We start from the raw sequence: 21,606 nt of genomic DNA, 5'->3' as shown, positions 1-21,606 counted from the left end.
GGGAGAGGCTGAACAGGCTGGGACTGTTTTCCCTGAAGCGTCGGAGGCTGAGGGGTGACCTTATAGAGGTTTACAAAATCATGAGGGGCATGGATAGGATAAATAGACAAAGTATTTTCCCTGGGATCGGGGAGTCCGGAACTAGAGGGCATAGGTTTAGGGTGAGAGGGGAAAGATATAAAAGAGACCTAAGGGGCAACTTTTTCACGCAGAGTGTGGTACGTGTATGGAATGAGCTGCCAAAGGAAGTGGTGGAGGTTGGTGCAATTGCAACATTTAAAAGGGCATCTGGGTAGGTATATGAGTAGGAAGGGTTTGGAGAGATATGGGCCGGGTGCTGGCAGGTGGGACTAGATTGGGTTGGGATATCTGGTCAGCATGGACAAGTTGGATTGAAGGGTCTGTTTCTTGCTGTATATCTCTATGACTCTAAGTCCTGTGCAAACCAGTCCAGGCATTAGCAGCAAGTCTGCTAGGAAATTATAGAGAGATCAGGAATAGCACTGGTAACTCCTCACTTGGAGCTGACATTCAAATTCAGTCAGGGCTGTGAGCCATGCTGTACATCTCTACGACTCTATAAAGGGTCATGCCACTGTTTCAGCTCAAACTGTCTAAAATCTTGGCTAATTAGAAATGGTATAATGGCTGCAAGAATGGTATAGGAGGGAGGGCTTCAGGTATTTGGAAAATTGGACTGCATTCTGGGGAAGGTGGGACCTGTACAAGCAGGACGGGTTGCACCTGAACCAGAAGGGCACCAATATCCTGGGAGGTAGGTTTACTAGCACTCTTCGGGGGGGTTTAAACTAATTTGGCAGGGGGCTGGGATCCGGACTTGTAGTCCAGCAAGTAGGTTAGCTGTTTTTCAGGATGTCCAAGAATGTAGGGAGGCTGTGGAGAAGGTAGCACTGACAGGGAATACTTGCGGACACAGAGATGGGCTCAAGTGTGTATACTTCAACGCAAGGAGTATCAGAAATAAGGTGGGTGAACTTAAGGCGTGGATCGGTACTTGGGACTACGATGTTGTGGCCATCATGGAAACATTGATAGAAGAGGGATAGGAATGGTTGTTGGAGGTTCCTGGTTACAGATGTTTCAGTAAGATTAGGGGGTGGTGGTAAAAAAGGAGGGGGGTGGTGTTGCTAATTAGAAATGGTATAACGGCTGCAGAAAGGCAGTTCGAAGGGGATCTGCCTTTGGAGATAGTATGGGCTGAAGTCAGAAATAGGAAAGGAGCAGTCGCCTTGTTGGGTGTTCACTATAGGCCCCCCAATAGCAGCAGAGATGTGGAAAAACAGATTGGGAAACAGAATTTGGAAAGCTGCAGAAGCCACAGGGTAGTAGTCATGGGCGATTTCGACTTCCCAGATATTGACTGGAAGCTCTTTAGATCAAGTAGATTGGATGGGGCAGTGTTTGTGCAGGGTGTCCAGGAAGCTTTTCTAACTCAGTATGTAGGTTGTCCGATCAGAGGGGAGGCCATATTGGATTTGGTACTTGGTAACGAACCGGGACAAGTGATGGGCTTGTTAGTGGGTGAGCATTTTGGTGATGGTGACCACAATTCTGTGACTTTCACCTTGGTTATGGAGAGAGATAGGTGCGTGCAGGTTTTACAATTGGGGGAAGGGTAAATACGATGCTGCAAGACAGGATCTGAGGAGCATAAATTGGGAGCATAGGCTGTCAGAGAAGGATGTCGTTGAAATGTGGAACTTTTTCAAGGAACAGATACAACGTATCCTTGATATGTATGTACCTGTCAGGCAGGAAAGAGATGGTCGTGTGAGGGAACCTTGGTTGACGAGGGAGGTTGAATGTCTTGTAAGGAGGAAGAAGGAGGCTTACATAAGGTTGAGGAAACAAGGTTCAGACAGAGCGTTGGAGGGATACAGGATATCCAGGAGGGAGCTGAAGAGGGGGATTAGGAGAGCTAAGAGAGGGCATGAAAAATCTTTGGCGGGTAGGATCAAGGATAACCCCGAGGCCTTTTATGCGTATGTGAGAAACATGAGAATGACGAGAACGAGGGTAGGTCCAATCAAGGACAGTAGTGGGAGACTGTGTATTGAGTCGGAAGAGATAGGAGAGGTCTTGAACAAGTACTTCTCTTCAGTATTTACAAATGAGAGGGACTGTATTGTTGAAGAGGAGAGTATGAAATGGACGGGTAAGCTAGAGGAAGGAAGATGTGTTGGGCATTTTGAAAAACTTGAGGATAGACAAGTCCCCTGGGCCTGAAGGGATATATCCTAGGATTATGTGGGAAGCAAGAGAGGCTAAGATAAAAGATAGGGAGGAGGGACTTGGGGGAGGGGCATTGGAAATGCGATAGGTGGAAGGAGGTTAAGGTGAGGGTGATAGGCCAGAGTGGGGTGGGGGCGGAGAGGTCAGGAAGAAGATTGCAGGTTAGGAAGGCGGTGCTGAGTTCGAGGGATTTGACTGAGACAAGGTGGGGGGAGGGGAAATGAGGAAACTGGAGAAATCTGAGTTCATCCCTTGTGGTTGGAGGATTCCTAGGCGGAAGATGAGGCGTTCTTCCTCCAACCGTCGTGTTGCTATGGTCTGGCGATGGAGGAGTCCAAGGAGTGGGAGGGGGAGTTGAAGTGTTGAGCCACGGGGTGGTTGGGTTAGTTGGTCTGGGTGTCCCAGAGGTGTTCTCTGAAACGTTCTGCAAGTAGGCGGCCTGTCTCCCCAATATAGAGGAGGCCACATCGGGTGCAGCGGATGCAATAAATGATGTGTGTGGAGGTGCAGGTGAATTTGTGGTGGATATGGAAGGATCCCTTGGGGCCTTGGAGGGAAGTAAGGGGGGAGGTGTGGGTGCAAGTTTTGCATTTCTTGCGGTTGCAGGGGAAGGTGCTGGGAGTGGAGGTTGGGTTGGTGGGGGGTGTGGAACTGACGAGGGAGTCACGGAAGGAGTGGTCTTTTTGGAATTTCTTGGAAGGAGGTCAAGGTGAGGGTGATAGGCTGGAGTTTTCTTGGAAGGAGGTCAAGGTGAGGGTGATAGGCTGGAGTTTTCTTGGAAGGAGGTCAAGGTGAGAGTGATAGGCCATTTCCAACGCCCCTCCCCCAAGTCCCTCCTCCCTACCTTTTATCTTAGCCTGCTGGACACACTTTCCTCATTCCTGAAGAAGGGCTCATGCCCGAAATGTCGATTCTCCTGCTCCTTGGATGCTGCCTGACCTGCTGCGCTTTTCCAGCAACACATTTTCAGCTACATGGATTTTAATAAGGCATTTGATAAGGTTCCCCATGATAGGCTTATGCAGAAAGTCAGGAAGCATGGGATAGTGGGAAGTTTGGCCAGTTGGAGAGAGAACTGGCTAACCGGTCGAACTCAGAGAGTGGTGGTAGATGGTAAATATTCAGCCTGGAGCCCAGTTACAAGTGGAGTTCCGCAGGGATCAGTTCTGGGTCCTCTGCTGTTTGTAATATTTATTAATGACTTGGAAGAGGGAGTCGAAGGATGGGTCAATAAATTTGCAGACGTTTGAAGATTGGTGGAGTTGTGGATAGTGAAGAGGGCTGTTGTCGGCTGCAAAGGGACTTAGATATGATGCAGAGCTGGGCTGAGGAGTGGCAGATGGAGTTCAACCCTGCCAAGTGTGAGGTTGTCCATTTTGGAAGGACAAATAAGAATGTGGAATACAGGGTTAATGGTAGGGTTTTTACTGAGGTGGAGGAGCAGAGGGATCTTGGGATCTATGTTCATAGATCTTTGAAAGTTGCCACTCAGGTGGCTAGAGCTTGTAAGAAGGCCTATGGTGTATTAGCGTTCATTAGCAGGGGGATTGAATTCAAGAGTCGTGAGGTGATGTTACAGTTGTATAGGACCTTGCTAAGGCCACATTTGGAGCACTGTGTACAGTTCTGGTTGCCTCACTTTAGGAAAGATGTGGAAGCTTTGGAGAGGGTGCAGAGAAGATTTACCAGGATGTTGCCTGGAATGGAGAATAGGTCGTACGAGGATAGGTTGAGAGTGCTAGGCCTTTTCTCGTTGGAATGGCGAAGGATGAGGGGTGACTTGATAGAGGTTTATAAGATGATCAGAGGAATAGATAGAGTCGACAGTCAAAACCTTTTTCCCCAGGTACAACAGAGTGTTACAAGGGGACATAAATTTAAGGTGAAGGGTGGAAGGTATAGGGGAGATGTTAGGGGTAGGTTCTTTACCCAGAGAGTGGTGGGGGTATGGAACGCGCTGCCTGTGGGAGTGGCAGAGTCAGAATCATTGGTGACCTTTAAGCGGCAATTGGATAGGTACATGGATGGGTGCTTAAGCTAGGATAAATGTTCGGCACAACATCGTGGGCTGAAGGGCCTGTTCTGTGCTGTATTGTTCTATGTTCTATGTTGTGGTATTCTGAGCCACAGTGGTTAATTTATCATCTTACCACACAGCTCTCCTTTGAGAGAGAGAGAAATACACACTCATAATTAAACTAAGTTTCAGACAATGAACCAGTGAACATTGTTTACTATTAAACAGGTAACCAAAAACCTTTCAGTACCAGAAGTTATAATTGTAAAATTAATTAATAATTTTGTCAGGTGCTTCTGTATTTCTTGTGGGAGAATAGCAGGGCATATTGTAAAATGTCTGGTTACTCCTTTAAGGATTAAACACCAGTTTCCAATTTTCAGCTGACCTTGGAAAATATTAGAAGAAATCACAAGTTTTTAATTGAATTTCCTGAGATCTTATGTGCTTTGGGACTTTTCACTGTGTTGAAGGCAGATTAAATACAGGTGATTGTTAAAAATGTTTTTTCAGAAATTATAAACTTTGGAGGTAACTTTAATTATCAAACAAATTATTATAGTTAATTTGATTTTGTTATCTTCCTTTAATTAAATATTAACATTTAAAAATATCAATTAAAACACTTATTTCACCTTATCACTGAGAATGGCATAAATTGTAAATCAAATAATGCATTCAGTGTTGCATCATTAAATGTTTAAGGGTAACAATGTTCCTGGTGACAAAAATGGCCACTGCTGCGGAGGGGAATAGTTTTTTTAACTGTTGGCTTTTAGTGTTTCTACTTAATGTCTGGAAGTCTGAAATATAGTTATTGTATTTATGAAACTTTCACTGTTGTGTGTGTGTGTTGTGGTGCTGGAAGAAGAACTGCTGTGCTCTTCCAGCACCACTAATCCAGAATCTGGTGTCCAGCATCTGCAGTCATTGTTTTTACCGTGTGTGCGTTGTTTTGCTGTGTGGTTGATGTATTCTTGTCTCTGGATGGTTGGAGACCAGATGTATAATCAAGATATGTATCTGGGGGTCACAGAGGTCCTGACGCAGCAACCCTGTTGGAATTCCTTGGGAAGTTTGGTCATCTGATGGATTATATTCCCTGGGACACTTTGCAAAGGTCTCTGACTCTGACTCTGACTCTGACTTGAACCTGAGTCTGGGAGTTTGGACAGTTCCAACTTATTTAGTTAGATTGCTACCGGGCAATGTTGTAGACAAAATATTTGGTCTTGATTCTCGGTAAGTATATAACTTAATCACCTCCTTCATTCACACTGCGTCCTGAATGCACCAACAAATCTACTCCTCCAGACTTGATCTAACCAGACCAGCCAACTGCACTCCTGACCTGAACTAACTATCACTTGCTTGCTCCCCTGGCTAATCCTGAGTAGCCCTGTGATCTGACCACTCCCTGAAGTGAATGCCAAGCCTGAACCAACTCAATGATCTCCTGACTGGCCTACCCAGCTATCCACCTCCTGCATGGGTCACCTAAACCACCTACGCACCCGACCCACTCCTCATCCATCCCCCCATTCAAACTGAAAATTCAAACTAGCCTTGTGGAAACTAGTGTCATTAAAGGGAAGGCTTGCCCATTCTTTCCATGCAGTGTAATGAGACTCTCCAACTGTATTCCTGTTAAAGCCAAGCTGACAAGATCCAGCAACAAATATGAAGCAGCATTGGGGTACCAAGTTCAAGTCTTTTAGCATTTCCCTTAAAATTATAATGAAACATTTTCAAGTGTCAGCGGTGTTCTGAAGTGGGGATGCTGTTTAGCAATGAAAGCTGCCATCAGCTGATATTGCTTCTGCTAAGGGTAGGCTGTAAAACAGAGAGGTACTTTATTGCAGCCAAAGATTTCTTACACAACTACATTGCCAATAATATGAGGCTTATTCATTCCACAAAGTAGCATGGGTGGGTTTTCAAATTTCAATTTAATTGGCAATAGTTCATATTATATTGGCTTCACTTTATTTGTGTATGCGCATTGGTAATTGGTTGAGGGCAGTTTTGTAAATGTACTGCCAAACGTCATGATTGACAAGTATTGATGATACATTTCCTTTATTGTGGAAGAAGCATAGACCTGAATTTGAACAGAAATCAGCCGTGTGTCTTTTTCTTTAAGTTCATGGTAGATTTCTCACTGTAAGGCCGAACAAGATTTCTCTCTCAATTTTCTGAATCTCGCCTGACTGCTTGTGCATTATGCCCATGTGGGCCCCTGCTTGTTTTACCTCCTCCTTTGTTCTGGTGGAGGTATTTGCAAATGTCACGGCTTCCTAAAATTCCAGGGTTGGCATCATCTTGAAAGCCATGCACCTGGTCAAATGGTGCCAACTAGGGATTGGGGTTGGCATTTACCATGCACGCAGTGGGAGGGCAACCAAAAATGTTGTTAGGGCACATAGGCAGCATGGCTGACATTTCATTGTACGTACAGGTGCCAGTTTGTATATCTGTATTACTGAAGAGCAAAGCTACACAATTACCTGACTTTAGCCTCTTCTTATCTAATAATCCTGTCTAAGGGAGTGTTATGCTTTTTTAATGCCAAGAGTAGCCCAACATCATCTCATTGTTCAGTGTGGGACCATCACACACTAGAAAGTTGTGAAATAGTCTTCAATATTTACTTTTATTTGGCAACAGCAAAAGCAGCCAATAAAAGAATAAACTGAAGCTTCATTTCCCTCTGGGAACAGGTATGAGCTGTCTTTCTTTCAATCAAAGCAGAGTTAGTTAGTGGGTGATCATTGCACCCAGCTCATATCGACTGTAACTGGATGTTAATTAAGTCCTGTCTGGCTTGTTGTGCTTCATGCTGCAGTACTCAACATGTAGAAGGTGATCTACTCCCTGCACTATACATTCTTCTAATCCTCAGAAGACTGCTGCCACTCTCCCAGCTCATCAGTGCCCATCACATTGTCTCTCCTCTGGACCGATCTGAGCACCCAGAATCTCATCTTCAGCAGGCCTCTTGCCTGCTGCACATTAACCCTAGTTGAAGAATGGGCTGCATTGTACCTATGCTCAATCTCAGTCAGGAAGTTGTATAACTGCACCATCAGCCTTGGCTTCGAATAACCATCCTTGCAAGGCACCCAACCCCGAAATGTTTAGCATACTCCTGCGCACTTTGGGACTTGGAGGACTAGAAAGGGCATGGAATGCGTTACATGGACCTTTTGATATAGAAACCCTTACTCTGATGAATAAAGCAGTAGCCATCGCAAGTAAATTCAATAGAAGATTGAGTGCTGCACAATTACTGATATGTTGTCCTCCAATCATTCCCAAAAGGCAGCATTCCACATTGGTTAATGCCATTCAAAGTGAAAAGAAATCAGTTCTGTGCCCTTGTGTAGCCTATGACCTTTTGGACTTTGAATTGTGACCTGCAAATGCCACTTTTTAAGATTGCCTGTGATTAATTTGGCTCCGCAGATGTAACAGTGATCAATTTATAACAACCAGTGACATGGTCAACATTGCATTTGACCAGGATTTGTATCTCCCACAATTGGACACTGCATGCATTTCACATGCAGGGAGCTATAATTCCAGATGTCTTCAACCTGTACTGTGAAAGGCCTGATTAGTTCACTTGCCCTTTGAAGAGCTTTGTGTTGCTCACAAATGGAGCCTGTGTTCTCAGACAGGAAGAAAAACACATACTTTACCCCCCTACCCTAAACTCAATGTGCAGTCGCAGCCATTTTTCATTTCCAATGTTGCTTTACAAGCCGCATGAGTGTGGAAGGCAATGCTGGTCACGTTTGGTAATCAGGACCTCCTACATCACAACAGCAAGCAATTGCTTACTTGTTACTTTTTCTCTTCCCTCTCCACCAGTGACCTCCCAAGAATTATCCAGAATAAAGTGAGCATGTGCCACAGCTAACTCCCCCACCCTAATGTTCTGGAATATTTAGGAGGTCTTCCATCAGTTGAACAGATTTTTGGGAACAAAATCTTTCCTGTACGTGGTTGCTGGAATACTGTTTTCAAGAATTTTATCATCTCCTTTAAGATGCTATGTTTGTTTAAAGTGAAAATGTTTATAAATGTTTTCATTAATCTTACATTATTAAAAAAAATTGAGGACTGCATTCCATTAGATTTTTAATATATTGGATGCAAGAACATTGTTTAATTGAGAGTATAAATTTAACATTGTTTAATTTAGAGTATAAATTTAATTTTGTATTTCAACTCTGTTCAGCTATAAGGTGTCTTTATAGTTTGTGTATATATAGATATTTGTGGACTTGATTACGGTCAGATTCTGAGCAAAGATTATTCCACTCTGTCACATAAACCTATGAACTACTGTCTGAAGTGCAGATTAGATGTGGTTAATGCTGATTCACATTTGGCCAACAGATGGTGCAACTATTCATGTTGTGCACTGTTAATAAAAAAAATACTTGCACAGCAACTGGATAATTATAAGAAAATGGATGATGAGTTAATCTTGTTAACTCTCTAAATCCTACTGAAATACCACTGTGTAACCAAATCAATGTGCTGGTACATGTCTGCTTGCAGTGCAGATGTTTTTAAAAAAAACCTGTGCAATCGCACGATGGAAATTATTAGAAGTGTGTGTCTGTTATATCAAAGGTATGTTACTATGATTTTGTGTTTCATGTAAATGTTTAGTAATTTTATCATACAAGGGTATTTAAAACTAAAATTGCTTCTTTATTCTTTCACTGAATTTATTGATTATTAACCCCAGTATGTCCCTGAGAAACTGCAAGGATGTCAGCTGTGTGGCTCTCTATGCTATTTGTTGCAGTCACTTAATGACCATCCAGTAAAAAATGAACTTGCACCAATGCTGATTATTGTATCTTCCCCTCTTTTTCAAAGTGAAAGACTTGTGGCTTGGAAAGTTCAGTGTAGTATAATTATTTTATGCTGTTCCTTTCAAAGGAGCAAACATCATTGAATTGAGATGGCATTAAATGATGTTCTTTTACTTTCAGCTGTCAGATTGGATAGATCAAGACTCAACTTTCATATGACTGAGTATTCTAGGCTCTTAAATGTGTCCATGCCCTACATCACTTTGAACCTTGGATGAGGCTGGAAGTTCTAGGACATGTGGCTTGTTTTTATTGTACATGCTACCACTAAATCATCCTCTGTGGAGTCTCATGCAGTGCGCTTTATAAAGAAGTGAGTTCCACTGTGATGGCCAGTTGTTGCAGTGAGTTGCTATTGAGTGACATGATGTGGTCCACTGTAACCTGGCTATCTCTCACTGGTCTCCAGCTTGTCAACCAAAGCCTGGCAAGTCCTCACTGGCACAAAGTGAAAAGCAGAATAAGTCATACTTTGTTCAACCAATAATGTGCCTCTTAACAGCTACTCCAAAATAACATTTAGCAAACGTTGCTTACCTAGCTCTAAATAGCTCTGTGTCACAGAGACCTCTCACATCAAAAGTTAATCTTGGGGGGGAGAAAAGACACATCAGTGGGGGAAAAAAAAGAAATGCATGTAACAAATCCCTTACTTTGTTTCAGGATGGAAGAGACTGTAAGGAACCTACTCCAGAATCAAGGCACACTAGGGCAGAGTTCAGGAGCCACAGCTGACGTTTTAAAAGCACGCCAGGTATTGTTCCATTTGAACTGCAGTGTTTAGTTATTTTGAGCAAGCATATATATGACTCAGGATTTACAAATAATCTAGTTTGAAAAAAAATGCAATATTACAGCATTTGAAAATGAGACTTGCAAAGCTGAGTGCAACAATGAAGGGAATGGATTATTGAATCCTTAAGCTGTGTTTTAGGTCTTTGTTCTTATGGCCCTATAACTTCAAATATCCTCACTATTCTTCTCTCACTGCTGCTGATAACTAACCTTTTGGCCTTTGTAAGATCATCCTCCTCCATTCTTCACATCGTGCTGGCCTTAGTGACTTTTCTTTCTCAATAGACAGCTAGCATCCATTCCCTTATAGTGAGAAATCTCATTACTACTTGTGCAGCTGTTTTAATCTCTGCTTTACTGAACATGCCAAATCGAAAGTGACAAGAATAATCCAGAACAATATTTAATTTTTTTCATCCTGATCTCTTTCAGATCACACTTGTTTCGTTTCCATTGACTTAGCAGTTCCAACATTTTTTCCTCCATATTTTCAAATGTCCCAATCATACTTATAATTATCAAGTTAAAAATCTCACAACACCAGGTTATAGTCCAACAGATTTATTTGGAAGCATTATTCATCAGGTGGTTGTGGAGTATAAGATTGCAAGACACAGAATTTATTCATCAGGTGGTTGTGGAGTATAAGATTGCAAGACACAGAATTTGTAACAAAAGCTTACAGCGTGATGTAACTGAAATTATATATTGAAAAAGACCTGGATTGTTTGTTAAGTCTGTCACCTTTTAGAATGACCAGGTTGGTTTCAGTTCTTTAAATGTAAATCGCAAAACCTTTTTTAATCGTTACATTCTCAAGAGAACTTCAACTGTTTTCCTCTGTCTTGGGCTTTATCTCCACTATTGTTTACTCTTCCCCTCCCTCATCCTAACTTCAGCATAAATTACAGTCTTTTTCTAGTTACCATCAGTTCTGAATAAGGGTCACTGGACCTGAAACATTAACTCTGATTTCTGTCCACAGATGCTGCCAGATGTGTTCAGTTTTTCCAGCAATTTCAGTTTTTGTTTCTGACTTCCAGCATCCACAGTTCTTGTTTTTTTTTGTTTAGTGTGAATTCTGTGAGAATATATGAATTATTAGACAAAAACATAATGAAGTTATTCAAAAAAGTATTGATACAAACATAAACAATAGATGTGGGGAAGTCAATGCAATGCATTGGCATTGCTCGCCTGATATTTGCTTGAAGATTTTTAAGGTGAAAGGAATGAAGACTTGAAGTAAGAATTTAGCAGCTGCAGTAGTTTCTGTAGTTGATTTTGTGGAGGTTACCTTTAGAGATAGACAGGGGGACGATGAAACACTTTTGCCCAAAACGTCGATTTTCCTGCTTCTTGGGTATTGCCTGACCTGTTGATCTTTTCCAGCACTACTCTAATCTCCAGCATCTGCAGTACCCACTTTCGCCTTTAGTGATAGACATTCAAACCTACAAGTAGACACAAAGTAGAGAAGACTTTGAGACAGAGAGAGAGAGAGAGAGAGAGGTGGGGGGTGGAGGCGGTGTTTCTTGCATATTGCTAGTTCTGTGGTTTTGGCATTTTCTGATCGCCTGGATCTGATAGCAGAACTGTGCTGGATATCTGCAAAACCTTTATCTCCAGCTGTGGAGTCTATTCTCTGAGGATGTGCTCTCTGAAATCTTCCTGGGAGTTCTAGTTTAAAAATGATGGGTCACAGCCTGTACAAATCAAACTTTTGATGGTTACGATGTTAACCTTTTCTGAATCATTGTCCCACAAAGCAAAGGTCAATTACATTGGAATTCATTGTGTGAACTTGCTCCAGTCTTTTCTGTCTCAGAACTTTTGAATACTCACACGTTCAAGGACTGACTGTGTTGTCAGAGTGCTGAAATGGTCATTTTGCATCTTAGAGTGTCAATCTGAGAACCACTATGTTTGATGTGTATGTATGTCTAAATTTGGGTAGTTGAAAATAATGGGAGGATTGTGGCGGACAGGTGGACATAGACTGGTGAACTTGGCAGACATTGGCAGGTGCTGTGTCATCTAGAGAAATGTGAAATAATGCATTTTGTTGGAAGAATGAGGAGGGGGTAAGTTGAAGTAAATTATGTAATTTTAAAGAGGATACAGGAACAGTGAAGAAGGTTACCTCAAATTACAACAGGATTTTAATCAGATAGGCCATTGGGCTGAGAAGGGGCAGGTGGAGTTTAATTTAAATAAATATGAGGTGCTGCATTTTGGGAAAGCAAATCTTAGCAGGACTGATACGCTTACTGATAAGGTCCTAGGGAGTGTTGCTGAACAAAGAGACCTTGGAGTGCAGGTTCATAGCTCCTTGAAAGTGGAGTCGCAGGTAGATAGGATAGTGAAGAAGGCATTTGGTATGCTTTCTTTATTGATCAGAGTATTGAGTACAGGAGTAGGAAGATCATGTTACAGGACATTGGTTAGGCCACTGTTGGAATATTGCGTGAAATTCTGGTCTCCTTGCTATCGGAAAGATGTTTTGAAACTTGAAAGGGTTCAGAAAAGATTTACAAGGTTGTTGCCAGGGTTGGAGAATTTGAACTACAGGGAGAATAGGCTAGGGTTGTTTTCCCTGGAGCATCGAAGCTGAGGGGTGACCTGATAGAGGTTCATAAAATTATGAGAGGCATGATTAAGATAAGTAGACAAAGTCTCTTCCCCAGGGTGAGGGAGTCCCCGAACTAGAGGGCATAGGTTTTGGGTGAGAGAGGAAAGATATAAAAGAGACCTAATGTGCAACTTTTTCATGCAGAGGGTGGTGCGTGTGTGGAATGAGCTGCTTGAGGAAGTGGTGGAGGCTAGTACGATTGCAACATTTAAAAAGCATCTGGATGGGTATATGATCAGGAAGGGTTTGGAGAGATATGGGCCGGGTGCTGGCAAGTGGGACTAGATTGGGTTGGGATATCTGGTCAGCATGGATGGGTTGGACCGAAGGATCTGTTTCCGTGCTGTACATCTCTATGACTCTATAGCAGATACCAGAGCAGTATATACGTAAATATTCAGTGGCAGGACAAATTGAGGAAACTGTTAAAAATGCATATAGTATCCTTGGCTTTATAAACTGAGTAATAGAGTATAAAAACAATGAATTTATACAAATCCTCGATAAGCCCTGGCTAGAATGCCCTTGAAATATATGTATTTAATTCTTGATGCCATACTGAGGAAAGAGTTGTACACCTTCAGAGTGTGCAAAGATTTACTAGAATGGTAGCAGCAACGAAAAGACTTCAGTGTGTGTGGATGCACGAGAAGCTTGGAGTGCTCTTTAGGAAGGGAAGGACCAGAGGAGATATGATGAGTACCTTTAATGAAAGGTTTTGATAGAGTCAATAAGGGGAGACTGATTCCAGTGTCAGAAGTTTTAAGATGATTCTTAAAATAAACTACCGAAAAGGGTGATTTTCTTCTGCCTTTCAGAAGAGAATTGGATAAATATTTGAAGGGAAAAGCAAAAGAATGACCATGAGCTAACAACAGTGGAGTCAGCTTAGTTGGGAGGTTTTACCAAATCAGCTGAAACCCTGGCATCAAGAGACTATTGATCTCCTGTATTCCATTACTTAATTATATTCTTTATTATTTTTCTTCAAAGTAAGAGAAGATTTTCATTCTCCCTGTGCAAGACAGACTGTATGGAACAATGTTTCAAATGCTACACCTTGTAAGTGGTGTTAAAATGGCACCTCTGGTAAAAGTAACTGGTTTTATAAGCAAGAAAAGGAAATCCTGGATGGATACCAGCTGTGAAATGTTTTGTGATATTGCATTAGTGAAATATCATTTTCAGCTAAAGGAGTAGTTTGATCTTTCATTGAAATTGGTGTTAGATCCATTAGTTTCCTTAATGCTGCACACATAATATGGTAAGGAATTGAGTTCAATCTGCCCTTACTTAGACTTTCCCAACTCTTCAGCGCAATGTATTTTGGCCATAATGTTGCTACAAATGTGAACTGCTCAGTGGAGTGAGAGGACCAGGTTATCTCAAGCCTAAACCTACAAACTGTGTGTCTCCTTTAACATATGGGATTTAAGGGATAGGAAATAAACAACCAAGTGGCAACTAAATGGGCTGGTGTTTGTAGTGTCAAATCAGGCTGACAAAGAATAATAAGCAGTGAAAGAAATGTATAAAGCAAATTGATAAGGGAAAGGAAGAGAAAAGGATAAATTTAAAATTTGCCCTAATTTGTCCCTGAAAATTTTAAAACCTGAAGACCTCTGCACTTATGATAATTTATTGGCAGTTATTAACAACAATTAGATATTTAAGGCTCAGCATACAAGGGTTAGATCATAGTTGCAGCTCAGAGCAACAGCATAAAGTGCAATACATGACAATTTTCTGTTCAACTTTTCATCATGCCCTCTCCATGTTTATTTTCAGACCAGACTATACCATCAATCCTATTACCACTAAATTATTGACTACTCCATTTCCTGTCTTGACCCCATGTTAATCAGTCTTGTAAACCCTCAATCTCTTCAGGTGCAGTAGCTCTATCTCCTTTAAATCTGTAATCAACAGCATACTTCACCAGAAAAAAAACAAGCCCTTGATCTCACCATGTTTGCAACTCATCTCCACCCTATAGTTCCTGTTCCAAATCCTTGAATATTTTGCCTTTTAAATCCATTTGTATCTTTTTTTAGGAGCTCCATATTTGAAAGCCTTCCATCAGGGTTCAATCCCTGCTATAGTAACAAATCAGTTCATATTAAAATCACAAGTGTCATCCTATGGCACTGTGACAGAAGTAACCTTTCCCTCCATACCCTTTTAAATTTGTCTAAGCTTTTGATAACATTCATCACTTCATCCACCTCCAAATGCTCTCCACTGTTATCCAACTGGTTGCTTGATTTCATTCTCATGTGATGATACTGCTCCTTTAACAAGGTTATTCTGTCATAGAAACATAGAAATGCACAGCATGGAAACAGACCCTTCAGTCCAACTTGTCCATGCTGACCAGATATCCCAACCTAATCTAGTCCCACTTACCAGCACGCAGCCCATTTCCCTCCAAACCCTTCCTATTCATATACCCATCCAGATACCTTTTAAATGTTGCAACTGTACTAACCTCCACCACTTCCTCTGGCAGCTCATTCCATACACGTACCACCCTCTGCATGAAAACGTTGCCCTTTAGGTTTCTTTTCTATCTTTCCCCTCTCACCCTAAACCTATGCACTCTAGTTCTGGACTCCCCCACCTCAGGGAAAAGACTTTGTCTGTTCTAGCCAGGCCCCTCGTGATTTTATAAACCTCTATACCTTTTTTTTCCAGAGGGATCGTAAAGACACAGGTTCTGATGTGTCTGGTTTGGATGGGTTTGATGATAGTTAACAGATAGTGCCTCAGGCAAAAATTTAAAAAAGCACTTGTACGATGAAAGGGGTGTGGCCAGTTCTCCCAGCTCAGCTTTTCTCCGGTTTTAGTTTTAGCAGTCTGGCTGTTCAGAGCAACCAGTCAATGATTTGAGGCTGCTAGTCAAAGAATCAGTTCCATGCTGATCCTCCCCCTCTCTCTGACATTTCTCCGTAAGACTCTGTGTTTGATTTTACCTTTCTTGTTAAGGGGTATTTATGGGGATTGTTGCAGGAATTTGAAACAGCATCACTAACTTGGGATAGTCTGTTGGGTTTCCAGATAGGTTAAGTTATTCTGTCTTCTGTTCTGTTTTGTTTGTGTTTCATTTGGCACTCTGTAAATAAGTTCAGTTTTGAGGGGTTTTGACGAGCTGCATCACTCCTGGAATATCCACGTTACACCTGCTCAAAACAACTAGAAAAGTTAAGACCTGGGCTACCTTCTTGAAATGTTTTGAGGGGGTCTGGCCTGGTCCATAACACATATTTATGTTACAGTTCCTGATGAGACTGCTAAACTTATGTTATGATCTAGTTAGGGTCAGTAATATTTGGCATGATGTGGACAAAGATTACATTTCTAAGTAGTTAGTAAGAGAAGAAAGTCTCAAGATTCAGTATTGAACAAACAAGCTAAGTTTTCCAATTGTGCAAAGTTTTAAGAATCTACCATTTATATTTTTTTACAAATTTTATACTCCAATATTCAGAAATAACATGAGGTAAATGGGAATTAACAGCCAAACTGTGATTGAACATCCATTAGAATAAGTTAAACAGCAGATGCATTCAAGAGTGATCACATGGATATCTCAGCAATCTACTTAGATGCTAGTGACACTCTGGCCTTGGTGTTTTTTCCCAAATTGGAAAGTTTCTTAGTTGGGGGGAGGGGGTAAAAAAAATGTAGAATTGGCCTGAAATTCCAAATCCCGTCTTGAACATAGCACTTCCCATTTCCGAAAGGGTGTGAATAGAGTTAACTTGGGCTTCACACACAAATGGTTCCTCGAGGCATTTGGCCATTCAAATGGTCAACTGTCTTCGTCTAAATGCCGTTTTGGTACTTTTTATGCCCCCACTGGAACTTGCAGTTCACAGAATTAACCAACTCAGAGTGAATTTTTTTAAGATAACCAGGATACTTTTACGGAGAGGTGATGCACCTTAGTTGATAAAGTTCAAATACAGGAGTGAGGGTTAGGTGTTCTTTGTGGAAGCCAGGTTCCGTATCCTTTTATGGGTGGTTTCAGATATCCTTTGGTGGGTTGGTCGGCTACCCGTATCAGATTATTAACTTGCAGTAGAGATTGTGTGTAAAAGGTGCATAGATCTTGCAGAATTGTTAAATCTATTTAAAATAAAAACTGTCAAGAAGTGTCAAGGCTTGTATGCAACATATTTCTTAATTGTGTTCTACCCTTTGGCAAAAGGAATGTGCTAGTTTTCACATGTTCAATCACAGCACTAAGCTCCACCTTACAAATATCTCTCTCAACTCTTGCTGAACTGTCAGACTCCAATACTGGATGGACAGTGATTTCTTCCAACTAAATGTTAGGGTTGAACCCTGATGGAAGGTATTCAAATATGGAGTTTGCAAAAATGTGGGAATGGATTGCTTTTACGTCCAGCTCCATTTACTGACTACCATTCCCATCTCTTTCCTTGGCAACAATCTGAAAATAATGAGTCTATTCACAACATTTTGTGTCCTATTTGACCTTGCGATGACCTTCCATTCATCTATTTGCTTCATCACTTTGACCACGTATTTCCACCTCTATTATAGCTCATGATCCCTGTCACAGTTCACCTGCTGAAACATTGATCCTTTTGCTATCTCCAGACCTGATTGTTACAATGCATATTTGGAGGATACCCCACATTCTAACTTTATAAACCTGAGGTCATTGAAAACTTTGAATTGGCCCATTTCTGAACTGGTACCATTCATCTATCACTTCTATTCTCAATAACCTACATTGGTTCCCTGTCAGACAATGTTTGGTTTTAAAATGCTTATCATTGGTTTCAAACTCCTTCATTGTCTCATGTCTCTTCCCTGTTTGTATAATTATCTCTAATTCCACAACTGTCTGAGATACTTTACTCCTCTAACTGCAGCATCTTGAGCATCTCTGATCTTAATAGCTTCATCCATGACCACATCTTAAGTTGCCTAGGCCTTGACCACCATGGATATTTTCATTGAAAGATGTCATACAAGTTCCTATTCTTTGCAATCCATCTTCCCAGTGATGTATTCTTTAGGTGAAATGACAGCTAACCTGCGTGAGACACACAGCAAATGGTGCATATTGGCAGTAAGCCCTGCCTCTGCTCTTGGTAGGGAGGCAGTGGTAGTGCAGTGGCAATGCTTCTGGAGTAATAATCCAGTACTAATCCAGAACTTCATGCTAATTGGGATTTGGATTCAAATCCCACCATGGTAGAGGGTGGATGAACATTTGAATTCAATAAAAAATCTGGAATAACAAGGTAACTTAATGACAGCCCATGTAACTGCTGTTAATTGTCATAAGGCCTGATCTGGTTCCCTTGAGGGAAAGACATCTACTGACCTTGCCTGACCTGACTATTAACTGTCCTCGAGACTACTAGGCATGAGCACTAAATGGCCTAACCAGTGACATCCTCATTCTCTGAATGATTCTTAAAAAGAAATTGCTGTATCATTTATGAAAAAATTACTGCCTCACATTTCTTTTTGACAAAACATTCCGGGCTGTATGTAGCTGACATTGGAAGGGCGGAGCACGAGATCAATGCTCTCTTTAAAGCAGACTATATATGACTTGAAGAGGATGTAGGCCAGTTAACTGATTTGACAGAAGAATGATGCAGTTTGTAAGAGAAATATGAACCATAACATTTTGAAGCGAATAATAAGATGAAATGTTTGCTAACTGGTTAAAAACTTGAACAAGAGTAAGGGAAGCAGAAAGATGTGGGCAGTCATACACACCTACACCTACATACATACCCGAGAACTCTGTGGGAAGCTAGAGAAGTGATTGTCGGGTCTTTTGCTACGATATTTGTATCATCGATAGTCACAGGTGAGGTGCTGGAAGAGTGGAGGTTGGCTAACGTGGTGCCACTGTTTAAGAAGGGTGATAAGGACAAGCCAGGGAACTATAGACCAGTGAGCCTGATGTCAGTGATGGGCAAGTTGTTGGAGGGAATCCTGAGGGACAGGATGTACATGTATTTGGAAAGGCAAGGACTGATTAGGGATAGTCAACATGTGCGTGGGAAATCATATCTCATAAACTTGATTGAGTTTTTTGAAGAAGTAACAAAGAAGATTGATATAGGCAGAGCAGTAGATGTGATCTAAATGGACTTCAGTAAGGCGTTCGACAAAGTTCCCCATGGGAGACTGATTAGCAAGGTTAGATCTCATGGAATAAAGGGAGAACCAGCCATTTGGATACAGAACTGGCTCAAAGGTAGAAGACAGAGGATGGTGGTGGATGGTTGTTTTTCAGACTGGAGGCCTGTGACCAGTGGAGTGCCACAAGGATCGATGCTGGGTCCTCTACCTTTTGTCATTTACATAAATGATTTGGATGCGAGCATGAGATACAGTTAGTAAGTTTGCAGATGACACCAAAATTGGAGGTGTAGTGGACAGCGAAGAGGGTTACCTCAGATTACAACGGGATCTGGACCAGCTGAGAAGTGGCAGATGGAGTTTAATTCAGATAAATGCGAGGTGGTGCATTTTGGGAAAGCAAATCTTAGCAGGACGTACACACTTATTGGTAAGGTCCTAGGGAGTGTTGCTGAACAAAGACCTTGGAGTGCAGGTTCATAACTACTTGAAAGTGGAGTCGCAGTTAGATAGGATAGTGAAGGCGGCGTTTGGTATGCTTTCCTTTATTGGTCAGAGAATTTAGTACAGGAGTGGGGAGGTCATGTTGCGGCTGTACAGGACATTGGTTAGGCCACTGTTGGAATATTGCATGCAATTCTGGTCTCTTTCCTATTGGAAAGGTGTTGTGAAACTTGAAAGGGTTCAGAAAAGATTTACAAGGATGTTGCCAGGGTTGGAGGATCTGAGCTACAGGGAGAGGCTGAACAGGCTGCGGCTGTTTTACCTGGAGCGTCGGAGGCTGAGTGATGACCTTATGGAGGTTTACAAAATCATGAGGGGCATGGATAGGATAAATAGACAAATCTTTTCCCTGGAATCGGAGAGTCCAGAACTAAAGGGCATAGGTTTAAGGTGAGAGGGGAAAGATATAAAAGAGACCTAACGGGCAACCTTTTTCACGCAGAGTGTGGTACGTGTATGGAATGAGCTGCCAGAGGATGTGGTGGAGGCTGGTACAATTCCAACATTTAAGAGGCATTTGGATGGGTATATGAATAGGAAGGGTTTGGAGGAATATGGGCTGGGTGCTGGCAGGTGAGACTAGATTGGGTTTGGATATCTGGTCAGTGTGAACAGGTTGGACCGAAGAGTCTGTTTCCATGCTGTACATCTCTATGACTCTATGACCTGTAAAACCGAAAAAGCTACGGGGTTATAGATTTTTGCAAAAAGGTAGCATTGAGTTTATGAAAGTGAAAGTTCTGGCTTGTGGCAGACTTTTATCATTATTTCAAAGATGTGCTGTCAAACTTGGGATCATTTGAACAATTGTATCTGGCTGTCATTAGAAAGTCTCTGTAAAGCAGCTGAAGGGACCCTGAAGAATCTGCTGCAGCATCATGTAATATGTGTTCAGTTGTTGGCTGAAGAAATGTTTCATTCTTTTTTTTGAAAAAGCACAAAATTGCATTATGTGTATCAAAGTCTCAATTAATTGTTTTTTTCTGGGCCGCTTAAATGTTAAACTTCCTCTTTGCTATTGTTAGCAACAATGAATGCAAATTAAGGCATTTCTTGCATCCGGTGCAGGCATTTAATTGCCTGTATATTAATCCATGCATATATGTCATTATGTTTTCTATTCTCAACCGTCCCAGCATCTCTCAAAATGGTAGGAGTGCAGGAGAAGTAGACACTTGATGTGAGTACTGTGAACGTTTCTTGGGAAGAATGTAATGGATATGGATATGGATATGGATATGGATTTTATTGTTAACACACTGTGGATAAAAAAAAACTTTGGTTATAATGAGAGAGGCGAATGAGATTCATTTGGAAGAAAGTACACTAAGTAGTACCTGAGGTGGTGTTCAAAATGATAGATTTTTGTTAATTTAAATTGGGAAACATTGTTTCTGCTGAGCTAATTTGTATCCTCTATTTTCAATAAAGAATTTAAGTCGCATCAGAAAAACAAGGAGATTGTTTGTTAAAAAGATTACTTATACATAGAATTTTCAGACTAAACTAGCAATAGAAGCAAATTTTTTACAGGCTTTTACAAGGAGTGTAGATAAATATTTGAGAAGAAAATTGCACAACAGGTAAAGATTGGGGAGATGAGACTAATTGAATAGTTATTCTGGAGAGTTGGCAAGGGTTTAAAGAGCTGAAATACCTCTCCCTATACTGTACAACACTGAGAATAGAAAACAACAAAATGCAATCAATTCAAAATGTCTGGAAGAATAAACTGTGAAAATAATTGAGGCAGTAATTTTACTGAAGAATTCTGGTGACATCATGACCCACAAGGGCAGTTTGAGAATAGCAGTAGAAACTCCGAATTGATTTTCACCATTTAATTCCCTCAATAACATTTAAAATTATATATAATCTATACTGAATATAATTTTACTGATGTATGACAATAATCATGTATTATTGCTTCACTGTTCTCAGCATTGTAAGAACAATGTAAATAATAACTTGGTGCACTGTGCATAATTACAGCGGTTTACTGAATAATTATGTGTTTAGTAGTGAGGCTTGAAATGCATCATTACTAGGCTGTCCTCTGTTTTTGTGTACATAATGATTTCCAATAAATTAACAATTTACTGAAGAATTAGACTGCAAATTTAATGCAAAATAACATTTAGAGATAGTTACTAATTGATTTCAGTTCCTTCTGAAATATAGGAAAAATTAATGAGTTTACAAATTATTTATGCAAACATTAGGAGCTACTACTTGTTGTGATATCTCAGTTTTTGTTTCTTAGTGCAAGTTCAACATTGAATTTATGTAATTGGTACAAAGAAGCCAGCAAATCAACTGATGTAAGCACGTGATAGAATTAGCTTTCCAAAGTTTATACTACTACTGAGTAAACA

General features: G+C 41.1%; 1 protein-coding gene across 8 annotated transcripts in view; it reads left to right on the top strand.

The window, feature by feature from the left end:
* The window catches only part of nckap5l (NCK-associated protein 5-like), a 643,060-nt gene that overhangs the window by 311,028 nt on the left and 310,426 nt on the right, over positions 1–21,606 (top strand). For all 8 annotated transcript variants that reach the window (XM_087989196.1, XM_043694058.2, XM_043694062.2 and 5 more), the window contains one exon: positions 9,826–9,916. In XM_087989196.1, the coding sequence (XP_087845322.1) occupies positions 9,826–9,916 (91 nt within the window). The remainder of the gene's footprint in view (positions 1–9,825; positions 9,917–21,606) is intronic.

This window comes from Chiloscyllium plagiosum, unplaced genomic scaffold (assembly GCF_037043375.1).
Source record: "Chiloscyllium plagiosum isolate Xiang-an unplaced genomic scaffold, Cpla_swu_hap1 HiC_scaffold_7, whole genome shotgun sequence".
Classification (NCBI taxonomy): domain Eukaryota; kingdom Metazoa; phylum Chordata; class Chondrichthyes; order Orectolobiformes; family Hemiscylliidae; genus Chiloscyllium; species Chiloscyllium plagiosum.
The sequence above is the reverse complement of the archived record's forward strand: the minus strand, read 5'-3'. Positions and strand labels throughout refer to the sequence as shown.